The sequence below is a fragment of the Mustelus asterias genome, chromosome 9, assembly GCF_964213995.1.
Source record: "Mustelus asterias chromosome 9, sMusAst1.hap1.1, whole genome shotgun sequence".
Classification (NCBI taxonomy): Eukaryota; Metazoa; Chordata; class Chondrichthyes; order Carcharhiniformes; family Triakidae; genus Mustelus; species Mustelus asterias.
The window spans coordinates 49,974,059-49,995,058 of NC_135809.1; the positions used below are offsets into that span (position 1 = coordinate 49,974,059).

General features: G+C 43.5%; 1 protein-coding gene across 1 annotated transcript in view; it reads right to left on the reverse strand.

Annotated features, from left to right (window-relative positions):
• The window catches only part of pot1 (protection of telomeres 1 homolog), a 373,135-nt gene that overhangs the window by 238,784 nt on the left and 113,351 nt on the right, over positions 1 to 21,000 (reverse strand). Inside the window, exon 7 of the mRNA XM_078221203.1 lies at positions 16,397 to 16,511. Coding sequence (XP_078077329.1) covers positions 16,397 to 16,511 — 115 coding nt within the window. The remainder of the gene's footprint in view (positions 1 to 16,396; positions 16,512 to 21,000) is intronic.

Consider the following 21,000-nt stretch of genomic DNA (forward strand, 5'->3'; position numbering starts at 1 on the left):
TTTGAACAGTTCAGAGTTAACATCACCCTCAATGAACTGTACAAGTTGAGAAAGGTCACAAACCCAATCACCAAGCCTTGGTGTCGTTAGTCGATCTTAGCCAGAACACAGATAGAGGTGTCCGCACCTCCTGTTAGAGATGTGAAAATCAACTAGGGTTTCCCATTGCTGATCCCTATCCAGTGAATTGTACCTGACGTGCATTTATTGGTAAGGTTAAGTATTGGTTATGATGTCCACAACAGTCAAGGCCTAAACATCAATAATGACGATTTTTTCAAAGCCCCGAAAGGTGATTAGCAAGTTAACGCCTTCAGAACAGGGGGATAAAAGAGAAACCCAGAGCAGAAATGTAATTAAATTATTAACAAAATATATATATTCCCAAGTGGCTCACCATGTTTCACCTGAAAAAGAGACAGTGTACTTGAAGGTCTTTGTCAACCATTAGGGGAAAGCCACATGCGAAATCTGGCAATGTGCCTCAATTATGCAACTTGTTTTAGACGCAAATTTATAGACAGTTCCAGGCCCACGAAACCAAATATTCATTAGAGATTGCAGAAATAAGTAGAGTGACCATCTGATCACTACATGTGCCGTATGCTTCTCTAACAGTCCCAACAGGGACAGACAGCTAACTGCAAGCAAAACAGAGAGTGCTGCATGCATACGCTTTCTCTCCTCGATCATTGCTATCATCAAGAAACATTAAAAATAGCTTGCTTGTAGGCGAAGGCAAAGGCACAGTATGTGCATTCAGTCTCTCCATATCACTCAAGAAACCAGAAGCAGCCTTTGCAGCTAACTCACTCCATCAGCTTGACCTACAGCCCTGACCTAATGGATATGTTTAAAATAAAAAGCAGCTCTCTAATTACAGCCTGTGAAAAATGATTAGAATCATTTGCATGCCACAGCTGGTTTCTGAAACCTCTTCCTCCGGTGTCACTGTGGCACTGTATCATCCACTGGCACCAGATGCAGCTGTTCGCTCTGCGCCAATTGCTGCATATCTTTGACAAAGCACATCTGCCCACTCAGCAATTGCTCTCAGTGTCCCAGTCACTGGCTCACACGGATCACTCCAAACCTCCGAGGAAACACAGTGGCTGGAATTTTCCAAGCAAGCCACTGAAATCTCTGTGCCATGTTGGCAGGATCGGAAAATCCCGCTGGCATGCAGGGCTGGAAAATTCCAGCCAGTGGTTAGGAGTAACCAACTTCTGTGCAGATTAACTGTTCTGAGATACATCGCGCCCGAGATTTGATTCAAGATGACATTGGTAGTTCTTGCTAAAAAAGCATAATGGTAAATTCCACGACAGATGTAAGGAAATAATTACATAACAAGGGCAAACAGCAGCCTGTGAAATGGTGACAGGAACAGGGGTCTGGGGAACTGGTTTAATAAAACAGTCCAGACTAATGAGCCCACAGAGCACAAAGTGCCAATGTAAATCGATCATGCTCATTAATTGCTTACAGGGTAATAAAAGCAGCATTGAAAATATTTAGGATTTTATCTCTCTCTACCACGTCCCAATCTCTCTTTTCTTTCCCCACCTCCCTTCAAGGTTGGTGACCACTATTTCATCACATCGTCGAACTACACCCTTCCCTCACTGCCTCGTATCTGTCCAACAGCCATCTCACGTTTTCTTTTCACTGCATGTGCTGATTGCAGAGTCTCATCTTCCTCACTCTTATCAGCCTCGCCGCTTGTCTGTTCCTTTGTGTTATGTGAAGAACCCATTCAGCAGTCTCTCTTGCCTACAGCCATACTTGTCTGAAAATGCCCAATCTCGTCTGATCTCAGAAGCTAAGCAGACTCAGGCCTGGTTAGTACTTGGATAGGAAGCCGTCTGAGAATACCAGGAGGGCGGCACGGTGGCACAGTGGTTCGCACTGCTGCCTCACAGTGCAGGGACCCGGGTTCGATTCCCGGTTTGGGTCACTGTCCGTGCGAAGTCTGCACGTTCTCCCCGTGTCTGCGTGGGTTTCTTCCGTGTGCTCCAGTTTCTTCCCACAGACATGCTGGTTAGGTGCATTGACCATGTTAAGTTCTCCCTCAGTTTACCCGAACAGGCGACGGAGTGTGGCGACTAGGGGATTTTCACAGTAACTCCATTGCAGTGTTAATGTAAGCCTACTTGTGAGACTAATAAATAAACTTTAAAACACTAATTGCTACTCCAATAGTACCTGCCACCAGAAGCTATCCAACACTGAGGTGTAATTGAGATGTTTACAAGGTGATCCTGACAGTGGGTGGGGTGGGGAGAGCGGGGACGTAAGGAATCCACAGCATTAAGAGGCTTTTATTCACACTGGTGAATAGATCCCTGCTTTTCATAGAATCCCGACAGTACAGAAAGAGGCCATTCAGCCCACTGAGTCTGTACTGAATCTCTCTGACAGAGCATCTTATCCAGGCCCTTTCCCCCACACTATCGCCATAACCCTACACATTTACCTTGGCTAATCCATCTAACCTACACATCTTCAGGCACTAAGAAACAATTTAGCATGGCCAATCCACCTAACCTCACATCTCTGGACTGTGGGAGGAATGATGTGGAGGTGCACATCTTTTTAGCCTGTCTTGATGCTCTCTCCACTCACATTGTTTTGTTTCTTAAAGACTTGATTAGTTGTAAGTATTCGCATTCCAACCATTATTCATGTAAATTGAGTCTGTGTCTTTATAAGCTCTGTTTGTGAACAGAATTCCCACTCACCTGAAGAAGGGGCTTAGAGCTCCGAAAGCTTGTGTGGCTTTTGCTACCAAATAAACCTGTTGGACTTTAACCTGGTGTTGTTAAACTTCTTACTGTGGGAGGAAACCAGAGCACCCGGAGGAAACCCAGGCAGACACGGGGAGAACGTGCAAACTCCGCACAGACAGTGACCCAAAGTCAGAATCGAACCTGGGTCTCTGGTGTTGTGAGGCAGCAGTGCGAACCACTATGCCACCCTTTAATTGAGTTATTTCTGCGCTATGTCCCTCCAGGTAGCTGATGCTGACTTTTCCAAATTTAGGACATTGGTTCCCAGGAAAGTACTTATCAGTTTTTAAAAACGAATCGTGAGGGTTATCGTCCTTTTCACAAAAGAAAAATACTGCGGATGCTGTAAATCTGAAATAAGAACAGAAAATGCTGGCAAAACTCAACAGGTCAAACAGTATCTCTGCAGAGAAACAGAGTTGATGTTTCAGGTCGATGACCTTTTATCAGAACTTAGTCCGGCAACATTACCACTGTTCCTCTCTATAGAGGCCACCGGACCTGCTAAGTTTTTCCCAGAATATTTCATCATTATCTTCCTTTCATTAATATTCAGGTGCAGTTAATGTGGAGCTCAGCAGAAGAATTTTCTGCTGAGACCATGGGCTGAGTGTCCAAACTTGCTCCAAGACTTCATTTAAATAAAGATGGCTCCTCATAGACACTTTGTGAGGCACTCGTTTGGCCTCAGCCATGAGACAGGAAGCAGGATTCTGAACCTGAAAGGCAACAGCACCATTAAAGGGGCAGGTAATGTTAAAGCTGTCAGGCTGCTGTACCAGAATCCCAAGTTACATTAGGAAGCTAGACTAGACCCCACAATCATCATAGAAAATCATAGAAACCTGACAGTACAGAAAGAGGCCATTCGGCCCATCGAGTCTGCACCAACCACAATCCCACCTAGGCCCTACCCCCATATCCCTACATATTTACCCACTAAATCCCTCTAACCTACGCATCTCAGGACACTAAGGGCAATTTTTATTTTAGCATGGCCAATCAACCTAACCCGCACATCTTTGGACTATTTTCTATGTTTCTATTGTTTCTATTTTGTTTCTATTTTGGCATAAATATAAGGAAAGGATACTTCCTTCCAGGAATGATTTCACTGTCAAATCAGAGATCTTTTATAGTAAAACAAACTACTTAATAACACAATTTAAATATAACTCTAATGATGCAGCTTAACTACTAACAGTTGAACAATATTTAAAGTTGAAAAGAAGCAAATTTACTTTTAGGTTATCATGTTGCAGTTCCAAATAAGTAACATCCCTCTTCCAGACATAAAAAACATTTTAAATACAGTTAACAACCATAAACATACTTGCTATAAAGTGTGTTAACAGTCTTGAAACTTTCGGAGAGATTTTGTGGCAAGAAAGAAAGTTCTCAGGAACTGCCTGCACATGTGGGGCAGCACAGTAGCACAGTGGTTAGCACTGCTGCTTCACAGCTCCAGGGACCTGGGTTCGAATCCCGGCTTGGGTTACTGTCTGTGTGGAGTTTGCACATTCTCCTCGTGTCTGCGTGGGTTTCCTCCGGGTGCTCCGGTTTCCTCCCACCGTCCAAAGATGTGCGGGTTAGGTTGATTGGCCATGCTAAAATTGCCCCTTAGTGTCCTGAGATGCGTAGGTTAGAGGGATTAGCCGGTAAAATATGTAGGGACTTGGGAGTCCTAGTCCAGGATTCTCTAAAGGTAAACTTGCAGGTTGAGTCCGTAATTAAGAAAGCAAATGTAATGTTGTCATTTATCTCAAGAGGCTTGGAATACAAAAGCAGGGATGTACTTCTGAGGCTTTATAAAGCACTGGTTAGGCCCCATTTGGAGTACTGTGAGCAATTTTGGGCCCCACACCTCAGGAAGGACATACTGGCACTGGAGCGGGTCCAGCGGAGATTCACACGGATGATCCCAGGAATGGCAGGCCTGACATACGATGAACGTCTGAGGATCGTGGGATTATATTCATTGGAGTTTAGGAGGTTGAGGGGAGATCTGATAGAAACTTACAAGATAATGAACGGCTTAGATAGGATGGACGTAGGGAAGTTGTTTCCATTAACAGGGGAGACTAGGACGCGGGGCACAGCCTTAGAATAAAAGGGAGTCACTTTAGAACAGAGATGAGGAGAAATTTCTTCAGCCAGAGAGTGGTGGGTCTGTGGAATTCATTGCCACAGAGGGCTGTGGAGGCCGAGACGTTGAGCGTCTTCAAGACAGAAATTGATAAATTCTTGATTTCTCGAGGAATTAAGGGCTATGGGGAGAGAGCGGGTAAATGGAGTTGAAATCAACCATGATTGAATGGTGGAGTGGACTCGATGGGCCGAATGGCCTTACTTCCGCTCCTATGTCTTATGGTCTTATGGTCTTATGGATATAGGGGTGGGGCCTGGGTGGGATTGTGGTCGGTGCAGACCCGATGGGCTGAATGGCTTCTTTCTGCACTGTAGGGTTTCTATGATTCTATGTCTCTGACTTCTGCAGAGCTGCACTCCAAGCTGCAAAAAGACCTTTCTCTCCGCACAGACCCAGTTCTGCTCATTATCACATGACCCTGTCAATCAACCTCCCAAGGGATCTTTTGATACAAGCAAAAAGCCCATCTGCTCTATGAAAGTAACAAGTTCCCAGCTGAAATAAGTAACTAACTTGCTTTTACACCCAGGAGCTAAATGTTTCCAAACACACTGATTGCCTGCAGGAAAAAAATCTGATATTTTATACACCCCCCTTAAACAAGAAAAAAAACTATATATATTTATCAATTGCACATGTATCATCACAAAGCGACAAAGTACAGATTTTAAATGCAAGGCAGCTCGTAACATTTTGAAAGGGGCTCTTGCTAGGTGTCTAAACCACCTGCCTGATTTGAAACCAGGAACACTCATGCCATGAAAGACGTCAACTCAGCCACAATTTTTCTTTTTACTGACAATCATGCAGTCTGCTCAAATATTCTCAAAGTAGCTGGAGGCTTTATCAGGTTCTGAATTCTGGAGGTAAAATTTGGTATTGTCCATTTTTGGGTATTTGCACAGAGAAGGCAGAGGACTGTAGGTTAAGTGGCTGGACTCAGGATAGAAAGCCTCGGTGGACGGATGAGGGTGTCCTGGAAGTTGGAGTTAGGCAGACAAAGGAGAGACCCAAGAGGTAAGGGCCTGAAGGTGAAAGGGGGGAGATTTTAGTCGGGACTGGGGACAATAACAATTGGGCTATCAAACGGTGTTATGCGCTTATTTTAATTTTATGTAGGGGATGCTTAGGTTGGCTTTACCTGCATATGGCCAATGCCCATACAAACCCATGTTGTAGCAGAGGTATGAAGCAGGTGATAGGCTCCACAATGTATATGCAAAAGGCTTATAGTCTGTTCCATGGGGATAAAGATGCCTTTCGTTTGTCCTTATCCAATATGTGGGCAATGCACTTCCAGGTGTAAAGCTGTTCACAATTCATGTCCTCATTTTGAGGCCTTAGAAGATCATATGGCACTTGGAAAATGGTCGCTATGCATCCCAATTTAGAATAGAATCATAGAATGCCTACAGTGCAGAAGGAGGCCATTCGGCCCACTGAGTCTACACCAACCACAATACCACCCAGGCCCTGTTCCCATAACCCCATACATTTACCCTAGCTAGACCCCCTGACACTAAGAGGCAATTTAGCATGGCCAATCCACCCACCCTGCAGATCTTTGGACTGTGGGGGGAAACCAGAGCACCCGGACGAAACCCACGCAGACAAGGGGAGAATGTGCAAACTCCGCACAGACAGTGGCCCGAGGCTGGGAATTGAACCGAGGTCCCTGGCGCTGTGAGGCAGCAGTGCTAACCACTGTGCCACCGTGCCATCCCTCTCCCAAGTCGTTCTTACTAAGATTCAAAACAATTATCTGGACTCAAAATGAAGAAACCAAGCTCTGCATCAGCGAAACAAAAAAGTGAACTTACTAAAAACAAATGAAGGAAAATTAGCCAAACTCAAGCTTGCAATTCTGTCAATAGTTCTAATTAGTAAATGCATATGTTAATGAGCCAGTCTTTGCTCACTATTCTATCAAGCACATGAAGGGGCCCAAACGAAATGATCCTATAGTCAAAAGTGAATCTTGCCCTCTGGCAGTCACGATGGTACAACGTCTCAGAGCCTCAGAAAGTCTGGCTGCAACATTCTGCTGAATTTTACACATTCTTCCTTTTGTTACATCTTGCACTTTACTGAGAAAGACAAGCAGTCAATTCTCCTACAGGAAGCACGCAGTTAATGAGAACTGACTTGGGCACTGATTTTGCCCTCCAGGTTATGCCATGTTCAATCAGGACACGCCAACTTGAGCGCAGCAGCTAATGTCACATTTGCCCCCATCCCTTCAGATCATTTCGTAGTCATTGGGAAATCTGAAAATCATAAAAAAAGCTTTCCTGGATGGCGGTAAAATTAATCAAGTCCCAGACTGCTCATTTCAATCTTCTGAGATCTTTCATACAATGGGGGGAATTTTAACCCCTGAAACTGGGTGGGTTTGGGTTGGGTGGACAGTAAAAATGTCAAATCTTTAACCTGCCCACCTGGTTTTAACAGAGGTGGCATGATAGGGCGGGCACCATGCCGCTCCCAGGAGCCAGCTCACTCATATCAATATTTTACTGAGGCTGCACACCTCAGATTTTAGCTCCATTTTAGGTTTAATGCTGACCTCAGGAATTCTGATGACTAAAGATAGCGAGGACTGCTGCCTGGAGCAGGTAACCTAAGCCTTTCTTACAATACTTGTGGACAAGAAATTGCACAATCAATCCTATTTCTGCATGCCACATTAAACCACATCCCACCCACCCCAACACTCAGGACTCAGCCCCCACCCCAATAATCCATTCTCTCCTCCGAGTCACAATCTCCATTGACCCAGCCTTTCTGATCTCCCCTCCTCTGTGCTCTCTGTTGACTATGATAACCAATTTTGCCTTCTGACCCGCTGGCCAGTGATCTCCCCGAATCCCTCCTCCCCTTCTGATGTACAAAAACTCAAAAGCCGTGGCCTTTTTGATCCGTGCCTTCCTCCCTCTTCTTCATTCCTGGCTCCTACCTGCTACCCAAGGCCTACTCTCCCAACAGCTAGCCAGTCTCTCAATCTACCTGCTTGAGACAGGGCAATGGAGGCAAAAAAAGTTAACCAGCATGACTCTGAGTTCATCAGAACCCTTGGGGGGGGGGGGGGGGGGGGTGAGAGAGAGAGACCTGACTCCCTGTAACATCAGGGTTATTGAGTAAGAGAATATGGTCTTATCTTACCCTGTTTTTTTTCCTCTCTCTTATTATTAAAATCCTAATTATTCCTTTCTCCTGCTTTACTCTCTTTCAGGTTAATTGCTTCTCTTTTCTCTTTTGCTGCTTTCCTTTTAGGCGGGAATAGTGGGTTTTATAGAGCCACCAATGGCTGCGGGTTGCATTTGAGGTGGGAATCGGAAAAAGTTTTCATTAGCTCACTCTCATCACTACATTCACTTATACCTCCCCCCCAGCATCTTTCACCTGCAATGTCTCATCCCCACCCCCCGCCTCAAATTCCACTACTTCTGACTCACCATGGCTTGCCTTCCTTCCCATCACTAACCTTACTGGATCTCCTATGAACTCTTTCCACAACCTCACTATCCTGCCCATTCCCTTGCTCTGCTGTCACTCACCTCATCCTTAATCTTCCAACTACGCCAGCATCCCTGAGGGCAGAGAGCAAGAAGCCATAGTACCCTCAGATCATCTTTCCTCCAGCCCATCGCTTAAATGCTGTACTTTCTTCTCATCTGTTTCCCAATTCTACTTTTTTTCTAAACAAGAAATCAAATGAAGGGAGGGAAAGAGGCTGCCCAACTACCATTTTCTGCATTTATTTTCTTTCTCTGCCCCATTAGTGCTGACATTGCTGTTAAGAAAAAGTGAGCTTAACAGCTATCTTCAAAATGCATTCTAATAAAAACTAATTTACCGTTGCATGACAAATGGAAGGTTCTTTCCCTCATCTCTCTCACTCTCTTGTTTATGGAGCACAAAACAGATCAGAACCCTACCATTTCTGTCTCTCAACAATTCCCCTCATAATCTTGACTTGGAAATATTTTGCCATTCCTTCGCCGTCACTGGCTGAAAATCCTGGAACTCCCTCCCTAACAGCACTGTGGGTGCGTCTACACCACAGCGACTGCAGCAGTTTAAGAAGGCAGCTCAGCATCACCTTCCGAAGGGCAATCAGGGATAGAACAAAGAACAATGAACAAAGAACAGTACAGCACAGGAAACAGGCCCTTCGGCCCTCCAAGCCTGTGCCGCTCCTTGGTCCAACTAGACCAAGCGTTTGTATCCCTCCATTCCCAGGCTGCTCATGTGACTATCCAGGTAAGTCTTAAACAATGTCAGCGTGCCTGCCTCCACCACCCTACTTGGCAGCGCATTCCAGGCCCCCACCACCCTCTGTGTAAAAAACGTCCCTCTGATGTCTGAGTTATACTTCGCCCCTCTCAGCTTGAGCCCGTGACCCCTCGTGATCGTCACCTCCGACTTGGGAAAAAGCTTCCCACTGTTCACCCTATCTATACCCTTCATAATCTTGTATACCTCTATTAGATCTCCCCTCATTCTCCGTCTTTCCAAGGAGAACAACCCCAGTCTACCCAATCTCTCCTCATAGCTAAGACCCTCCATACCAGGCAACATCCTGGTAAACCTTCTCTGCACTCTCTCCAACGCCTCCACGTCCTTCTGGTAGTGCGGCGACCAGAACTGGACGCAGTATTCCAAATGTGGCCTAACCACCGTTCTGTACAGCTGCATCATCAGACTCCAGCTTTTATACTCTATACCCCGTCCTTTAAAGGCAAGCAAACCATATGCCTTCTTCACCACCTTCTCCACCTGTGTTGCCACCTTCAAGGATTTGTGGACTTGCACACCTAGGTCCCTCTGTGTTTCTATACTCCTGATGACTCTGCCATTTATTGTATAACTCCTCCCTACATTATTTCTTCCAAAATGCATCACTTCGCATTTATCCGGATTAAACTCCATCTGCCACCTCTCCGCCCAATTTTCCAGCCTATCTATATCTTGCTGTATTGCCCGACAATGCTCTTCGCTATCCGCAATTCCAGCCATCTTCGTGTCATCCGCAAACTTGCTGATTACACCAGTTACACCTTCTTCCAAATCATTTATATATATCACAAATAGCAGAGGCCCCAGTACAGAGCCCTGCGGAACACCACTGGTCACAGACCTCCAGCCGGAAAAAGACCCTTCGACCACTACCCTCTGTCTCCTATGGACAACGAATGCTGGCCTAGCCAGCGACACCCACAGCACATGAATGAATTGTTTTTTAATGAATTTTACCCCTTGAATGAAGTAATTTCAAAAGACTTTTGAACATAAACTGCTAAAGAGAAAGTGTACTTGCAGCTAACTGCGGCATCATGGGAAATGCAGCACAGTCTATGGGTGGGATTTTCTGGCTGCATTCGCCCTGAAACTGGGAAATCCTGCCCGAGATCAAGGGACCTTTCCATGGTCCGCCCCTCGCCTGCTACGATTCCCGTGGCTGGCAGAACAGGAAAATTCGCTCTTTTGCATTCAAATTCAACAACAGAATAAGTCTTTGTCATATGCTTTGCCTAAATTGAAGTTGTGGACAAGAAACATTTAATAAAACGTTTTTAATAACATACATTGTGATTTTTGGGAGGATTGATACCTGGAGCCAAAACAACTGTGAACAGTTCTAAATCAGGATCACAATTTTACAGTCAGGCTTTAGCTTTGCCTCACGGTACATGAAGATATCCCATGCACAAGAGTTCAATGAATGGCCTAAATTTATAACAGACTGCTATCTAAGAGGTATGTCAGTGAAGAGCATCTGGTGTCTTACTTTCAACAGCAGATGGCAGATCACTACAATCTGCCTGTAAATGAAGATTAACAACATATTCACTTTTTAACACCTCAATTTTACTCAGGCAATGCTTCCCATTGATTAAACCTGCAATGAAAAGTGGATACAGACGTACACAGAACCAAGGCATCAGCAGCTAATAGGTGGGTAAAAGTCACTCAATTTCTTTAATTGGCAAAGTTGACCAACCTTGGAAAACTTCGGTCATAAAGCTTCATGTCGACAAACACTCTGCAAATCATTTTTCTCAGTTAGCTCGCCTCACAACTCACATCCATCCCATCAAACAAGTGGGACATTTCAAGAAATTTTGAAACAATTAAACCATATCTCAGTGAACAAACCAAAAGCTTTGTTTGAGCAGTATGAGAATCAGGGGGAAATCTTTCCACTGGTTGGAGCCATACCTGGCACAAAAGAAAATGGCTGTGGTTATTGGAGTCTGTACGGTCTTGGGAAAAATGAACAAGGCTAATAACTGGTAGATTTATGCAGAAGATCAGTACTCATGATAACAAACGCATGACTCCAGCATCATAGAAAGGTGATATACATGGGACATGTTTGGCAATACAGGAAGCGTTCAACTGAAGGTGAGGCAAAGATACAGGAATAACAATAAGAACTCGAAAGCCAGGCCAGGAGCCGACACAGACTCAAACCATAATCCTGTGAAAAATGGAAACAGTACTTCAATTGAAAAAAATCTGAGGCAGAAAACTGTGGAATCTACAGAGACCGAGCGAAGTAAGTGAAGAATTTGCAAATTAAGTAAACAAAGCAATAGCTAGCAAAGACAAGGATGCCACCAACACAAATGAGCAATGGAAACAGATTCAAAGGGGCAGAACATCACAGAGTCTTTAGGAGTCAAGAATATCAAGACTGCAGGCAAGTTGAAATACAGACGCTTGAATAACAAGTTAAAAGAGAAACAAAAAAGGCATGGGAACGTTGGTGAAAAGAGCAGTGTGATATACTCAAAGAATTAGATTGACCAGGAAGGGTTATGTATGAAAAAGAAAAGGAGATTAGCAGCACTCAGCATAGAGAGTGAGGAAGTTGTTTTATTAACAAACCCGGATTAAATTAGAAAAACATGGAAGGAGCATATTGAAGAACTATATGGAAAAAAAGAGACAAAACTGAGAAGAGGGTAACGTTAACATCGATTTCATTGGGCCAGAAATGGAGAGTGAGATAGGAGCAGCAAAAGAGATAAAAACTGGAAAAGTAGCTAAAAATGAAATATCTAATTAAATATCTGATTAAAAACACGGGAAAGAACTTAAGGGGCAGGATTCTCTGGCCTCCCGGCAGCAAGTTTCTCAGTGGCCTGCCATTGGTCGGCAGTGGGATCTTCTGGTCCCGCCGCTTTCCAAGGGATTTCCCATCAATTCCACCCGACGCTGTCCGGAAACCCGTGGCGGGGATGCACCGTCAGCAGGGCCATAAGATCCCACTGGCGTAAAGAGCCAGAAGATCTCATCCTAGATCATTGTTTATGAAGCTGTGTAAAGATAATTACTCAAGAGAATGGCCAGAGAACTTCACACAGGTAATAATAATAATGATCACCCTATGAAAGAAGCCAAAGGCATGCCATTGCTCTGACCTTCGTACAAGTAGTTTGAAGGTCCAAGTGTCAATGATTGTGTTGAGAGTTCTAACAAAGAGAGTAGGTGGGAAGGCAAAGAGCTACATTTGAGATGATTAGTTTGAATTCAAGGAGAAAGAGGAACAAGAGAAGCAATCAGCATTAGAAAATAAATGAGTGAAAGCAGTTCAGGAATTATTTGTTTGGTTCATTAACTTTGAAAGACCATTCGATCTGGATGACTGGATTAAGCTCTCAAAAGTGCTGAAAGACATTGGAATAGACAGGAGAGACAGATGACTCATTGGAAATCTGTATATGGGATAAACAGCAACCGTGAGAGTTGCCAACAAGGAGTCAGAACCACATGTGGAAGAGAATTTCAACGAGGGTGCTATTACCAATTCTTTTCAATGTCAATGCAGAAGCACTGACAAAAGGTCACGAATATAGCCCAATCCATCCTGCAAACCAGCCTCCCATCTATTGACTTCTGTTTACACTTGCCTCAGCCTCGGCAAAGCAGCCAGCATAATTAAGGACGCCACGCACCCCGGTCGTTCTCTCTTCCATCTTCTTCCGTCGGGAAAAAGATACAAAAGTCTGCGGTCATGTACCAACCAACTCGAGAACAGCTTCTTCCCTGCTGCCATCAGACTCTTGAACGAACCTACCTTGCATTAAGTTAATCTTTCTCTACATTCTAGCTATGACTGTAACACTACATTCTTTATCCCCTCCTTTCCTTCTCTATGAACAGCATGCTTTGTCTGTATAGTGCGCAAGAAACAATACTTTTCACTGTATACTAATACATGCGACAATAATAAATCAAATCTAAATCAAATCAATGATCAAAGAAGCATGTGAAGACACAGATTCTGGCATTAAGGTTGGGAGAGAAGTATAACATCAGTGAGATTTGCAGATGACAAAACATTTTAGGATTACGACTAGTAGATTGACAAGTAACAGCAGGCATGAACTTCGGAACAAAAGTGAACATTGACATAACCAAAGTGAAGGATACCGAACAATCACCAAGAAATATTCATACATTCATGGAAGGAAAAGAACTAGAAGAGGTGCCAGAAGTATTTAGGAAGCATAATATCTGCAGATGGAAGATGCAACAATGAACAAACATACTCATGGGAAAGGGTATATTTGGTAACTGCTAACCAGAAAGCTGAATAAACAACTCAAAAAGTGACTTGTAAAGATCTTGGTTTGTATGGATGAGAGACTTAGGCCATACAGAAAAAGCGGAGACCATCTTGCTAAACAGCTTAGAAATGTGGATTTGGAGGAGAATGGAAAGGCTTGCTGGACAGAAAAAATAATGCATGATGAAGTGCTGACAAATAAAGATATTTGCTGAACATAATTAGACAGAGACTGGGTAGGGCACATCTTAAGAGGAAACTGATAACTAAGAGATGTCATGGAGGGAAGATTCCAAGGAAAAAGAGGAAGAAGAAGGAAGGGAATATCAATGTTGGTTGGCCTGAAAATTGAAGGAAATTATTGGCAAATGAAAGGACTAGCACAAGATAGAGAGACATGCAAGAGGCTACAAGCCATGGACCTGCCTTTGGACAAAGCACACATGATAATGATGACTGAAGACCAAGCATTTCAGCTGCTTCATCAAGGAACTCCCTTACATCATAATATAAGTGAGGGTGTTTGTTGATGATTGCAATATTCAGTTCCATTCACAATTCCTCATTTACTGAAGCAGCCCATGCCCGCATGCAGCAAAAACCCTAAACAACATTCAGGCTTGAGAATGGCAAGTATCATTTGTGTCACACACACAGGTAATGACTACATCCTCTCTACTTTTAATGGCGAAACCGTTATTGAATTCCACACCATTAATATTCTGGGAGCCACCATTCACCAGAAATTTAATGGGACCAGTCACATAAACAGTCTGGTTACAAGAGCAGGTCAGGGGTTTTCTGCATTGGAATCCTGTAGTAAGCAGCTCACCTCCGAGTTCCCAAAACCCACCCACTATCTAAAAGGCAGAAATCAGTCATGTGATGGAATATTCTCCACTTAGAATCATAGAATCCTACAATGCATAAGGAGGCCATTCGGTCCATTGAGTCTGCACCAACCACAATCCCACCCGGCCCTATCCCCATAACCCCATGCATTTACCCTAGCTAGTGCCTCTGACACTAAGGGGCAATTTAGCATGGCCAATCCACAATCCATCCAATTGGACAGTTGGAGGAGACTGGAGCACCCGGAGGAAACCCACGCAAACACGGGAAAATGTGCAAATTCCACACAGACAGTGTCCCAAACCAGGAATCAAACCTGGGTCCCTGGCGCTGTGAGGCAGCAGTGCTAACCACTGTACTGCCCCAAATGAAAAGATTGGCATACAACGCTCAAGGAGCTCATGACCATCCGGGGCAAAGCAGTCCACTTGAGGGGGCCCCATCCACCACCTTAAACATTTATGCCCTCTACCACTGGCATACAGTGGCAACAAAGTACCATCTACAAGATGTATTACAGCAATTTACCAAGGCATCTTCAACAGAACCTTCCGAGCTATGACTTCTATCACCTAGAAGAACAAGGGAACAAGCAAATGCATGGGAACATGACGACTTGCACGCTCCTGTCAAAATCAAACACACCCTGACTTGGAATTATATCATCATTCCTTCACTGTCGCTGGTCACAGTCATGGAACTCCCTCTCTCTCTCTCTCTCTAATAGCACTGTAGATGTACCTACACCTCATGGACCCCAGTGGCTGAAGATGGTGGTTCATCATCACCTTCTCCAGGGCAATTAATGATTGGTAAAAATACTGATCTTGAGAACTGAGTTCTGAAGAGAACCCTAACTGTTTCTCTCTCCACAGATGCTGAAAGATCTGCTGAGTATTTCCAGCATTTTGTATCACCCTACCAAGCACTGCCGAACAGCAGTCAGTAATACTTACAAGATATATTGTAAAGCAAATTTTATTTTTACTTTCAACCATAAATGTAACATTTTCCATCAAATCATTGGATATGGTTCAATTTATGTTACATGTTTCAATTATAATTAATGTACATATATTGTCATCTGCAATGGACACACTTTTATATACCAGATAATCTTCATAAAAATAATGTCCAAGATGGTAACAGGGTGAAGAGGTTTCATTTATCATTAGTTGACTGGGAAAAACAGGGATTCTTCTCTTGACAACAGAGAAGGACATGTAGAGATTGGATAGAGGAATTCAAAATGAGAAGGGGTTTTGAAAATGTAAACAAAGAGAAACAGTTTTCATCGCATGATGAGTCAGTAACTAGAGGCTGTTCATTAGAACGTGGGATGCCTATTAGAAATGGTGCTGAAGCAGAATCCAAAATAGCTTCTCAAAGCAAAATAGATAAATCTTTGAAAGAGAACAATTTGGAAGGATATGAGATTAGAAGCAGGGGAATAGGATAAGTGGGCGGCTGATTCAGACAGCCTATACTGGTGTGATAGACTGTCACATTAAGGTTCATTCAATGCCGTGTAGTTCTTTGACCATGCACAACTTGTGTATATTTATTTACATAGTTTGAACGTAGATAATGTTGCACTTGGAACTCAGCAGCAGGAGTCGGCCATTTGAGCCGTCAAGCCTCCTCCACCATTCAAACAGATTATGGCTGGTAATCTAGCTTTAAGGCATTTTCGCCACTGTCTCCATATCCCTGGGTGCCATTAGCATCCAGAAATCTATCAATTTCTGTCTTGAACATGTTCAGTGACTGAGCTCCCCTATGGGGTTGAGAATGTTGTAGATTTACCAGCCTCGAAATGAAGAAATTCCTCCTGATCTCAGGCCTAACTATACTGCCCCTTATTCTGAGATTGTGTCCCCTGATTCTAGACTCCTCAGCCAGGGGAAACACTCTACCCTGTCACACCCTGTAAGAATTCTGTAAGTTTTAATAAGATTACCTCTCATTCTTTGAAGTACTTGGCCTGTAACCTTTGACCATGTCTAAAACCGTATGTTCCTTACGTACCTGTTCCTTTGCTGCGATACGGAGGCTTGAAGAATTTCACAACACCATACACGTTCACAGTGACTCCATCTTTGATTTGATTTAGTGGCACGTAAGTATAATCCTGCATCCCAATCTAAAAGTGGCATCAAAAACAACACCCGTCACAACAGGGAATATCTTACCATACCACAGACTGAAATTAATGACAAATGTACATTTCAAAGGAGACCTTAGTTAAGAGGCTGTTTGTTACATTCTCCTGTCGATATGGGATTACAAAGGTAATTCCATGGGAAATGTAAGCACCTTGCTTTGGACACAGCTGTTCATTACCTTTAGTGCAAAGACTGCATGAACCAACATAAAACCACATAATGAACCTTGAGTAGTAAGGTAATAAAAAGCTGGTCAAAGCTACTGATCAATACAAGAGAGAAAAAAATTCAAGAGCCCCTGGCAGCCAAAGATGTAGGAAGGACTTGCTATTTGTTCTGTGCAATGTTCAAAACTTACGCAGTGTTCAAAACTTATAAAGCAGTATATTTATTTAAAACTTTAAAATACTACAATATCTTTTGTTTGCCTTCTTTTTAAAAAATCATTAAAAGACTTTTTTTTTAGAAATTGATCAACTCTCACTTGGAATTCTCAAAAAATAAAAACAACCCACAACTGAGCAATTAGCCTGACTTCATATCCCTGTCCATCGATTTATAACGCGCACAACATGTACTTGAAAGTACAGAAAGGCTTTTCAACAGATGCTTGAATCTTTCACAAACTAACAATGTACCTACCCGATACGGAGGAGTTTCTTAAAACCCTCTGTTAAAAAGAAAAGTTTGCATTTATATAGCGCCTTTCACAGCCCCAAGTTGCCTCAAAGCACTTTACAACAACTGAAGTATTTTTGAAATGCAGTCACTGTTGTTATGTGGAAATCGTGGCAATTTGCACACAGCCAGTTCCCAAAGCAATTTAGTGATCTGTTCTTGAGGGGCGAAAAAGATAAATACTGGCCAAAGAATCAGGGACTACACATCTGCTCTAGTTCATATAGTGCCCTGGGATCTTTTACATCCGTCTGAGGGGGAAGATGAGGCTTCAGTTTAATGTTCCATCCAAAGGATAGCACCTCCCTCAACGCTGCCACGGAATGTCGACCTGGGTTCTGTGCTTATTGCTCAGGACTAGGTCTTCTGTCTCAGGAGAGAATGCTAATACTGAACCATGGCTGACCCTGTCCATGGCGGCACGGTAGCACAGTGGTTAGCACTGCTGCTTCACAGCTCCAGGGTCCCGGGTTCGATGCTCGGGTCACTGTCTGTGTGGAGTTTGCACATTCTCCTCGTGTCTGCGTGGGTTTCCTCCGGGTGCTCCGGTTTCCTCCCACAGTCCAAAGATGTGTGGGTTAGGTTGATTGGCCAGGTTAAAAAAAAATTGCCCCTTAGAGTTCTGAGATGCGTGGATTAGCGGGTAAATATGTGGGAGTAGGGCCTGGGTGGGATTGTGGTCGGTGCAGACTCGATGGGCCGAATGGCCTCCTTCTGCACTGTAGGGTTTCTATGAGTTCTATAGTATGTTTAAAAAAATCTTGCCTAGCTTGAGAAATTACCAGCCTGCACTTCTTTCTAGAAGGTCTCAACATCCAGGACATAACCCACTGACGGAGAGCCAAGCACATGCAAAAGGCCAGATGAGAATATCTTTTGCTTCAGATCCCCTCAAAACAATGGCCCAACTCAATGAGAGTGCAGACCAGACACAGCAGTTCATAACAAACTGTGCTAGCCCATGATGACCCTGAATTGGGCAACACTAATTTAACACACTTTGTCCACTAAAAGTGCGCTAAAAAGAATTTCATTTTATTGTTTTCTCTATGAATACAAGAGTAATCTTGCTCCATCTTATCCTGACACTAAGGTTGCTTGATGCAGCAAATTAATGAATTGCTCTTGTGCCACACTTGTGCCTGGGGTGCATCATCATTTGCACACATTGAAACTGGAAATAAAGTATTGCTTTTAACAGATCAGGACATTGTCCACCCACCAACCTTTACAATATCATGGAATGAAAGCATTAGCAGCCCCCTAACTCCACAAGCAAACCCGATTACTTGGATTACAAGGTTACTTTGCAAATCTGTTCCAAGTTGTTGGTATTTTTGTAGTTTCTCTTCAAAATACAACACGCAGCAAGTTCCCAACCACAATTGGAAGACTGACTGTAGGAGACGTGTTTATCCAGTAGCCAGGGCTCAGAATAGGCATCAATTCAGTAAAATTATCTTTCTCATCGAAATTGCTTGAAGCTACCCTCTTTGCAGATTGGAATTGAATGGTAAATTAAGTACATTGTAATAAAGAAACATTCAAAATATACCACACTGAAGTTGAAGGCACAATGGGACAGTTTTTAAAATGCAGCCTCAGGACAGACTAGAGCTATTGCACAACAGGGTGCAAAGCAAATGACAAACGTCTACTGACTCGAGATGGCCTTAACATCTCCCTGTTGTGATGCACTTGGGGAATCAAATTTGGATTCAACACAAAGATTTTCCTGCCATTTTTGTACTGCCGCATTTCAAATTCACTTGACATTCACGGATGCCTGGTAATATAACAGCACAGTAAGAGTTTTAACAACACCAGGTTAAAGTCCAACAGGTTTATTTGGTAGCAAATGCCATTAGCTTTCGGAGCGCTGCTCCTTCATCAGATGGAGTGGAAATCTGCTCTCAAACCTTTGAGAGCTGATTTCCACTCCATCTGATGAAGGAGCAGCGCTCCGAAAGCTAATGGCATTTGCTACCAAATAAACCTGTTGGACTTTAACCTGGTGTTGTTAAAACTCTTACTGTGTTTACCCCAGTCCAACGCCGGCATCTCCACATCAATATAACAGCAGTCATACATCTAACCAGATCAATCTGATTTAACAGCAGTGTTTCATTCAAACCTACTGCAATGTTTTTAAGCTTTGTTCATGCTTATAGTGCTTTGGGATATCGGTTTAGGCTTGAAGCTGATCTCCAATATTTTTCAGCCAAATCAATCAGACCTTTCACCGAATATTCAAGTTTCACTGCTGTGGGATTTGCAGGAAGTTTAGAATCAGTGCTTGCAATGCCAGATTTGGGGCCATGATCCACAAGCGCCATGCACTCATAACTACTCAATATTCAACACATTGCAGGTTGCACCTTTCAATATTGTTGCCTTTCTGTAATCTTTTTAGCAAGGGCTGCCAATTCTCTCACATTTGTGGAGAATTCTCACATGAAAGGTCGCAATGTGCCTCTAATCCTTCTATTTATCTTGCAGCATATCACAGGAGAGTGAGGCACCGTGAGGCTATGGAAGCACAGCTAGCCCAGAATCCATAGCAATGGAGAAAAATCATCTTTGAAAATGATAAACTCTACAGTGATAATAGACATCTTTCTTTAGCACACTGAATAGCGGATTAGCTTTGCCGCCCCCGGCTTTCTCTCCTCTTTCACTTGCAAATCCACAGCCAGATGGGTTGTGAAGGCAAAAAGAGAAATACAGAGAAAGGGATACAGAAATAGAGTGGTAGGTGCCTCACGACTGAAAAGCTCACAGCTAGAATTCGTCCACTTCATGACAGCTCTGCTCAAGATCCTCAGTGGGGTGCACCGGAATGTTACTTATTTGTTATCTGTATTTGTTACAAATTTACCCCTTTGATTCAGCTGCAAAAGGAGCGATTGCATAAATTATCCACCCATTTTTCTGTAAAGTTCAGTTCGATCAGATGGTTGACGTTTTGCTCACTTAGTTTTCTTTGCTTAGCCACTATGGCTGGCTGGGAACTTTGTCTTTCCGTTTGCCTTATTCAGCCTTAAGCGAAGCTTGTGAACAGTGGTTGCAGTGAGCAGTAATTCCCCTGCAACTACTTCAACACATGCAACAAATACTTGGCTTGAGGAAGAGGTACGAGTGACGCGCTTATGGATCAGATCCAGTGTGTTCATTCAACACACAGCAGAACAAGCTGCACTCTCTCACTGCAGGCAACAATGCATTCATTAAAGCATTGATGCCAAACACAAAGCACTGCAGATGCTTGACATCTGAAATAAAAATAGAGAATGCTGGGAATACTCCCTAGCACATCAAGCATCATCTATGGGGAGAGAAACAGAGTTAGTGTTTCATGTCAATGACCCTTCGCCAGGATCAGAGTAGCTGCATTTAGGGTTTGCGATTCAGAGGCTAGAATTTTACCGTCCCGCCCGCCACAGGAATTGGAGCAGGCGAGGGGTGGACTATGGAAAGGTCTATTGACCACGGGTGGGATTTTACAGTTTCGGGATGAGCGCAGCCGTAAAATCCCACTCTAATCATGGCGTGCTATTGCAGAGAAAAAGACCATTCAGATCATCGTGCTTCTTCAAGTTAAGTTAGTTAATAATCAGTCACAAGTAGGCTTACATTCACATGGCAATGAAGTTACTGTGAAAATCTCCTAGTTGCCACACTCCGGCGGCTGTTCGGGGACACTGAAGGAAAACTTAGCATGGCCAATGCACCTAACCAGCACGTCTTTCGGACTGTGGGAGGAAATCGGAGCAACCGAAGGAAATCCAC